Source organism: Periplaneta americana, chromosome 16 (genome assembly GCF_040183065.1).
Source record: "Periplaneta americana isolate PAMFEO1 chromosome 16, P.americana_PAMFEO1_priV1, whole genome shotgun sequence".
NCBI classification, from domain to species: domain Eukaryota; kingdom Metazoa; phylum Arthropoda; class Insecta; order Blattodea; family Blattidae; genus Periplaneta; species Periplaneta americana.
In genome coordinates, this window is record NC_091132.1 from 140,103,168 (window position 1) to 140,112,473 (window position 9,306).

At 36.5% G+C, this 9,306-nt stretch overlaps 1 protein-coding gene across 1 annotated transcript in view; it reads left to right on the forward strand.

Annotated features, from left to right (window-relative positions):
* The window catches only part of LOC138691409 (mucin-2), a 434,026-nt gene extending 429,519 nt beyond the window's left edge, over positions 1 to 4,507 (forward strand). The window contains exon 14 of the mRNA XM_069813321.1: positions 2,090 to 4,507. Coding sequence (XP_069669422.1) covers positions 2,090 to 3,216 — 1,127 coding nt within the window. The 3' untranslated portion in view covers positions 3,217 to 4,507. The remainder of the gene's footprint in view (positions 1 to 2,089) is intronic.
* Positions 4,508 to 9,306: the final 4,799 nt, after the last annotated feature.

Below are 9,306 nucleotides of genomic sequence, written 5' to 3' on the forward strand. Positions count from 1 at the left end.
TATTCCGAAGTGATATAGTGTTAAAAGTTGTCTAATCAAGATGTATAAAATAATAACTCCTTAAATAAGTGTTTCATAGTTTCTTTTTTAATATAAGGCAACATAATAATTGTTCATAAAAGTCTGTTACATGTCTTGAAATATAAGGCAGACAATCTTTAATTTAAGAAGTCTTTTTTAAGTTTCTACGTAAAGATTATTATGTTTTGGTCCTACAGAATACATCTGTTATGGTAACAATTAATATCAGAAGAGAAAAATTCGAACCCGGGTCTTTGGTTCTATGTACCAAGTGCTCTCACCATTGAGCTACGCCGAAGCTCAATTCACAGCACTGGATCGAACCCCCCCCCCCTCCTCCAGTGTTTTTCCCTTTGTGGCCTGACTCCAAGTTGGGCATGTATGTTGACATTTTATATTAAGTCAACTGCCATTATACAAGGAGCGCACTCAGTTGAGTGACTTGTGGCCGGGATTCCACAGTAATATGCACAGTAATCTGTGCAGTAATATGCACTATTGCTAGAAGACTCTACGTAAAGATTATTATTTTTGGTCCTACAGAATACATCTGTTATGGTAGCAATTAATATCAGAGGAGAAAAATTCGCTCTGTCACCAGGGATCGAACACGGATCGTTGGTTCTATGTACCATGCGCTCTCACCATTGAGTTATGCCGAGCTCAATCCACAGCATAGCGCTCCTTGTATAATGGCAGTTGACAATATAAAATGTCAACATGCCTAACTTGGAGTCAGGCCACAAGGGGAAAAATACTGGAGGAGGGGGTTTGATCCGGTGCTATGGATTGAGCTTCGGCATAGCTCAATGGTGAGAGTGCTTGGTACGTAGAATCAAGGACTCAGGTTCGATCCCCGGCACCAGAGCGAATTTTTTTCCTCTAATATTGATGCAAGGAGATGCATTGTCACCTCTACTTTTTAACTTCACTCTAGAATATGCCATTAGGAAAGTTCAGGATAACAGAGAGGGTTTGGAATTGAACGGGTTACATCAGCTTCTTGTCTATGCGGATGACGTGAATATGTTAGGAGAAAATCCACAAACGATTAGGGAAAACACGGAAATTCTACTTCAAGCAAGTAAAGTGATAGGGTTGGATGTAAATCCCGAAAAAGACTAAGTATATGATTATGTCTCGTGACCAGAATATTGTACGAAATGGAAGTATAAAAATTGGAGATTTATCCTTCGAAGAGGTGGAAAAATTCAAATACCTTGGAGCAACAGTAACAAATATAAATGACACTCAGGAGGAAATTAAACACAGAATAAATATAGGAAATGAGTGTTATTATTCGGTTGAGAAGCTTTTGTCATCTAGTCTGCTGTCAAAAAATCTGAAAGTTAGAATTTATAAAACAGTTATATTACTGGTTGTTCTGTATGGTTGTGAAACTTGGACTCTCACTTTGAGAGAGGAACAGAGGTTAAGGGTGTTTGAGAATAAGGTTCTTAGGAAAATATTTGGGGCTAAGAGGGATGAAGTTACAGGAGAATGGAGAAAGTTACACAACGCAGAGCTGCACGCATTGTATTCTTCACCTGACATAATTAGGAACATTAAATCCAGACGTTTGAGATGGGCAGGACATGTAGCACGTACGGGCGAATCCAGAAATGCATATAGAGTGTTAGCTGGGAGGCCAGAGGAAAAAAGACCTTTGGGGAGGCCGAGACGCAGATGGGAAGATAATATTAAAATGGATTTCACGGAGGTGGGATATGATGGTAGAGACTGGATTAATCTTGCTCAGGATAGGGAACAATGGCGGGCTTATGTGAGGATGGCAATGAACCTCCGGGTTCCTTAAAAGCCAGTAAGTAAGTAATATTAATAAATATTAACTTTTTTAAGTTGTTCATTCTATTCAGACTTGTTACGATGATAATGGAAGACTGACATGATGAGAAAACCTGTCACAACTACTTCAGTCCTTGTAAATATCACAGGATCTATTAAAGTTCAATCTTTATAAATAAAGTCACTGAGCTGAGATAAAGTCAGGATAGTTTAACCACGAGTTAGAATAAATAACAGCCGATTATTCTCTTTAATGTTTCAGATGATGATGAATCACCAACAGTAGTTTTGGATCGAAAAGATGTAACTCCAAGTTCTCTACAGACATTGCAACAGCAGCCTCCACCACATCATTTGGGTGGCATCGTGCCGCCAATCACGGTAGCAGATGGGGTTGTAACTCCAGACCCATTCAGAGATGTAATTAGAACAGAACCAGCTCCAGATTTACCTTCGCTTATTGAAGACATGATGCCATTTCTTCTAGAACGTCACACAGCCACCACATTTGCTTCCAGCACTACTCCTTTAGCATCATCTTCCACCACATCTGTTTCCAAACCATCTTTTCCTATCCAAGAAGAAGAAAGTACAACAGAAACATCTAAAATTCAAACATCTTCATTGCCTGATATTTCACCCATTACGCTAGAACTTCTTAATGAAACTAAAGTTGTTTCAGAGGAAAATAATCCTCAGAGAAATGATGACACTGAAGATCAACTCAGTAAGGAAGAAGATGACGAAGACGAAGATGAAGATTCGGGCTTATCTTTAGATAGCGTGCTTCAGTTTCTGTTTTCTGGTGGTGACACCACAAAGGCACCATTGCGCACAACAAACCCACCTTCTAACAGCAGTACACCACAATTATCAAGTAGTTCTTTTGAAGAAATGGTTACTACATCACATAATACTGTTTCATCAACGATTGGATATTCAAGTCAACCAATTTCTGATACTAACAAAGCTTCCAATAAAAACTTCTCAGGAAATACTGTTGATTTAAATACATCGTCAAATAATCAAGATGATCTTAATTTTACGACAGATTCAAATCTGGCTAATACAAAATTCAGCATTATTCCGCCACTGGTTTTAACGGCAGTTTTAAACAACATGAACACAATTTCTCCAGACACTTCGAGCAGTCATGACCCTCCTTCAGGTAGGCCACCGAATCTGAGTGCAGAGCCCCTCCATCACCCACAGTTGCCAGCGCCAGTGTCAGCAGATCTGGGAGCAGCATCAGGTCTACTGAAACTTGCAGGTTGTAACATATACGGCCGTATGTACCGCGTTGGTAGAATCATTTCAGAATTGTCTGGTCCCTGCTTGGAGTGTATGTGTACAGAGGTGGGGGTTCAATGTCGGCCACTTGATTGTTGATGACACTTTTTCTTTAAAATGATGTTAGTGGTTACCAATCATTCAATTACAAATCACCCTTACTTTAAAAATGTTTGACAATTAACTGTAAGCAACTGTATATAAATATTTATACTGCACTTGAGGAAAAAACGTTGTTCAATAACATGCAAGCAGTGATATAAACTTTCGTATTTCCCAAAGTCTGTAGGTCTAAAGAGTTTATTTTAAAATTTAATTGATATATGAAGGAAATGTAGTTCATTTCTCCTTCCTTATATTACCCCCATAGTTATGATGAACTATTAGGAGTCCTGACATTGATTGACCTGTTTTGTGCTTCAAATTGCATCATCAACACCATCATAATCATCGTGCAATCAATTTATTAAATTACTAGTAAATAATATATGTATGCATTACTTAAAATATGAAGATTTTCGAATTGAATAACATTTTTTATGAGCGCAGAATTTGTGTTAGATTCTTTCACTTTCAGAGAGATATTACGGTAGTATTCAGTTTTTATTCTGTTTTCATATGGTATATTACATATTCGTTTTTACAGTGCAATCTATAGAATAGTCCATGTAAAAACAACCTTTAGAGTACCAAATACCCTTTCAGAGGCGCGGAATATGTCTTATTGCCTAAATATATAGTGTATATCATGTATTATTTTAAGAAATGCCCTTACGTCCTGTTAATTATATAATTATAGGGTCCACATTAAAAATTAATACATCTATATATGCCGAACACGTAACTAATGCTAACCACACACACAATAACATAAATACAGACATGGAAATCCTACACATACAACCCAAAAACCAAAAACTCAACACAATAGAATAATATGAAATATACAGACGCACTAAAACACACCCCAGTCAAATTCTCAACACACAGATCAATTTCAGAACACACACACTATTTGACACAACTCTTCATCACACGAACGCACTCACACAACAGGCAGTGAAGTTGAGATAGCGCCGAGATCTAGTAGGCTCCGAGGATGGTGTCGAATAGCACCGAAACAGCTGTAAGCCGCACATGCTTACATAATTAACACGAGTAAGATCGCCATTTAATCAATTATTTATATTCAAGTGTTAAAAGTAGTGTACGAAAAATGCAACATGGATGTTTTATTTTTTCTTGTATACTAGTACCATTACACTCTTTTAACACTCACTAGAATTCCGACAATGATGAAAATAACATCAAAACTAGTCAATCAGGTACTACAACATCATTATTTAAAATATTAACACAGTGAAGTTGTTATTTATTAATTTACATAAATTTAAATACGGTGATTTAAACAATCAAAATTTTCTGAAATATTTTAACTTTATCAAAATCATCAATTTCAATTCAACAATGCAATCACGTCATCTCATAGATGATGATGATGATGATGATGATGATGATACGAAGCCTTTATAAATTATTGATATAATTAAACAAACTGATAGAATGTAATGAAGCAGCAAACTTAACAACTGTAGAAACATATTACGAGGGGGATCCAGGAAATAACGACCGTTTTGTTGTAATAATTAAAAAAAATATATATTTATTTGAAAAAAACAAAGTCTGTTACATAACTCAAGCTTCCTTCACTTCTCTACATAATCACCACCTACATTTAAACATTTGTCGTATCTGTTCACTAGCTTTAGAATTCCCGTGTTATACTCCAGTTCATTAAGCCAGGTGTTCACTGTCTTCTTCAACTCTTCATCACTTCCAAAACGCGTACCACCTAGAAAGTCTTTCAGCTTAGTGAAAAGGTGAAAATCGCTAGGAGCAAGGTCTGGACTATAGGGCGGATGATCAAAGATTTCCCAACCGAATTGATCCAGCAATTCTCGAGTTGAAGCAGCAGTGTGCGGGCGGGCGTTGTCGTGAAGAAGCACAACTCCTCTCGAAAGCATTCCTCGCCTCTTGTTTTGGATGGCTCACCATAGTTTTCGTAAAGTCTCATAATAACGATTTGCATTGATCGTAGTGCCTTTTGGCATGAAATCCAGCAAAAGAACACCTTTGCGATCCCAAAAGACAGTAGCCATGACTTTTTGTGTTGAGAGAGTCTGTTTGAATTTTCTCGGTTTCTTGGGTGATGAGGGATGATGCCACTGACGTGATTGGTGCTTGGTCTCTGGGGTGTTGTGAGATACCCAGGTCTCATCACCAGTCACAATTTGATCAAGAAAGGCGTCTCCATCTGTGTGATATCGCATCAAGAATGTCAATGCTGAGGCCATTCTCTGAGTTTTGTGTTGGTCACTCAGTTGCCGTGGAACCCATCATGCACAGATTTTGTGGTAGCCAAGATGTTGCGACACAATTTCACCAAGCAAAGAACGAGGAATGTCAGGAAAGGCAATATGCAATTCGTCGAGAGATGTGCGCCTGTCTTGCAAGATTCTGTCGTTCACTTTAGTCTTCAGGTCTTCTGTGATGAGTGATGGGCGTCCGGGTCGAGTTTCATCGTGGACATTTGTTCGCCCATTGTTGAACATTTCGCACCATTTTCTCACATTTCTTTCATTTATCACAGTATCACCATACACTTCTTTCAATTGCCGGTAAATTTCTGCAGGTTTCAAATGTCGGGCATTCAAAAATCGAATCACACTCCTCACCTCACAGTCGGCGGGATTATCAATCACGTCGTTCATTTTGAAGTAACACAAAATGCACAATGGCGACTTGTTGCAACCAGTACTCACAACATTATGAGAATACATGTTAAGGAAGCCAGTTGACCTTCAAACAAGGAAGGGGAGTTAGCTGCGCGGCGGGTATGCGCGAACGGTCGTTATTTCCTGGATCCCCCTCGTATATACCAGTAACTACCTTAAACTATAAAGAAACACAACTCATATAGGATGTACAGACTACCATACTAGTTTCATCAGTGATGCAAGAAATGTTACAGAATGGTTAATTTAATATCTTTCTACCATTTCTGAAGCATCAAGCTTGAACAAATTACATAGAACAACAATAATTTTAAGACTCTGCACACATTCCCAAGATGCTTCACAAGCATCATAATCTTCCTAAATTATAATCCTAAGAAGTTGGTTTATTCGGTTTATCTTTTTTTCTCCATCTTATAGCTGTGTGAAAATTAATAATAATAATAGTAATAATAATAATAATAATAATAATAATAATAATAATAATAATAATAATAATAATAAACGCTTAAATAATAAATTATTATTATTATTATTATTATTATTATTATTATTATTATTATTATTATTATTATAACAAAATTTTCTTGATTAAATATAATGCAATAACGACGATATAGACTGAACCAAGAAATTTGAATGATTGGGAACCACTTGACTGCAATAAGGACACATATTTGTTAAGTTGTTTTCTTTGTGTAATAGTATCACGGATTAGAAAGCTTTAAAACTCACAAGGGAGGCTATGAACATACTGCAATACATTCATTAATACACGAGGGTTGTAAACTGAAGCTGAATTCAGATTATTGTTTGGAAACTTTTTTTCCCCGTTCATGTTAAGGAAACAAGAAAGATGTATATTTAATTTTATGCCTTCCAATCCAGAGCCAGCCGAGAGTAACTACACCTCGCAACACTCAAACACTTGACTCTCATAGTACTTCCAAAAATTTTAAGAGTGAGTATTTTAAAATTTAATTTTTATAACATTGTAATACTATAAAACTTTACAATGGGTAGTTAGGAGAAGAATCTAACATTCTTATTTGTATAAATTCCTACGTATAGTACCAGTATAACAGCAAAGACGATTACGACGACAATGACGATGATCTTAATTATGACGAGTTTTGTGTATTGTCACTGTACCTCTAGTTTCGTGTGAAACAGTACGATTACTTACTGCCCACCCATTTCATTATTTCTTAGTTATTTAATTAGCCTTTTTGGATTTGATTTTACATATGGTTGTGCCACTCTATTCAGCGTATTTTTACACATCTGTCAATGTCCTGCCCAAACTGAAGTAGTCCTGTTTCTTCGACTACGTATTTTGTAACAGACAATATAATATTTCTATACTATAGTATAGGTAAAATCAAAAGTTAAAAGAAAGTTCCTTCAGACGTTAACAAATTGTAATCGATTATCTCAACTTTTAATAGGTAAATACAATTACGCACATCTTATATAAGTACGATACTTTTTTTATGAATATAATTCTGCAGTGAAAAAATGTAATTATTGAATAATTCTGTGGTGTTCGGGTAAAGGGGTATAAGTCATTTTTTGTCCAGATGGAATTTTGTTCCCCAGATGAACACACAAGTTAAATTATACAAGTGGGTGTGCAAAAATCAAAGAATACAAGCAGTTGATGTGTTTTATTTGTGTAGGAAATTACATGTAATAAGGTTTCGAAGTTTAATTTTCGTTTATCTCCGGACTCATTTTTATGACATGTCCCTTTACCCAAACACCACAGAATTAACATTAAATAGCTGTTCAGTAAATACTATCAGAGACCATAATGACTAATTACAAGCTAACTGCATAACAAAAGATTTGCTGACGATCATGTGACTTTCTTATTTTAGATTATACAATACATGAGCATATTCAAATTTTATTTTTCTATATTAGCTCTGTTTATCTAAGAAGTTGTGAATGCAATTATTTATATCTATATTAAGAAATCATTGCGCATTTTAATGTTTATTCTCACACGTGAAAGTCCAGCTCACAGAAAAATTCATTTGAGAAAGAAACAAAAAAGTTAATTTCAAGTTTACTACAAACAGCTCAAGCCTCACCTGTTGAAATAACCATTGGTCGTAGATCGAGCATAAATTCTTGATGTCCTTTTGCATCTGATCCCATAATGTAATGTCCAGTATTGGTTTTACACCTCTATTATTCTTAATAACTGAGTAGACTACTTATTTTTGTTTTAGTTGTTCCAGCACAGGACTCTACTCTAGGTATCAACAGTAATGTATACCGTTATTGTTAGCTTATGCATCTGAGATAACCTCAAATTTCAAATCAAATCACCTGTTACTTGAGTTGCCTGTATAGTTTCCTATCGTTAGTTAATATGAGTCTTAGATATTACAGAACAGCACCCCTACTGGTATAGTAGAGTCGAATTCCATGTTAACCACCTGCAAGCCATTGATTTAGAGACAATGGAAATTCAGTCTGCCGGCTTCCTTTGTTTCTGAGACAGCTACCGTGGCGCAACTAAGACATAAATATAGTTGTCACGCCTACCAGTGGCAGCTGATTGACTGAGGCAAGTGGGGCCGGGCCTCAGTCACTTGGCTTAACAGAAATCAGATTTTGTGTTTTTATATAATGTATTAGTTATTTGAATGAAGCATCGCTGTAGAAGCATTTTAAAACTCTGTGATGTATATAGACCTGCTTTGCAGTAAAATTTGTTCCTGAGGCCAGAATCGTTCGTGCCGGGTCTGTCTTCTGAATTTCCTGTATTTTCGCGGGGTTTGAGCTTGTGCTTAAAACGTTGTAGCCGAGGCACAATTCGTCTGGCCTCGTGGCCTGGTCAGGTTTCACTCCTCACATCCATGGGCTGGCCTCAAGGGTAGAGTGGGGTGGGAATAGCAACGGTGACTTGTCTTCCTAAATAGGTCATAAATAACACAAATTCCAGCTCTTTGGCAGGCAGAGACGCACACTATTCCCTCCCCTTATGTATCAGTTTATGATACAGGGTGTTGTACTATTGTAATTCGTAGTACAGTAGTGAATCTGGGCCAATGTTGTTATGTATTTCGGGAAAATATAAACAGAAACAAATGCGAGAAATAATGCTGGTGTAGTAATTCATTGTTAAAGTGTCTTTTTTCAAGAAGAAATAATATTGAAAGAAAGGAAGTTTTAAATAAAGAGAGAGTCTACCGAGATACCTACGACATCACTGACAATTTTTCTGACAGATAATCTTAAAACGCGAGTTTCTATTGCATCTTGGTATGGCAACATAAATGGTTAAGTGGTAATGTGGTGTAAAATAAACTTCTCTGTTGGCCTTGTTCGTTGCTGTCAAGGGAAAAAAATAAAATGAACAGAAAGGAGGGGATTTTCAACA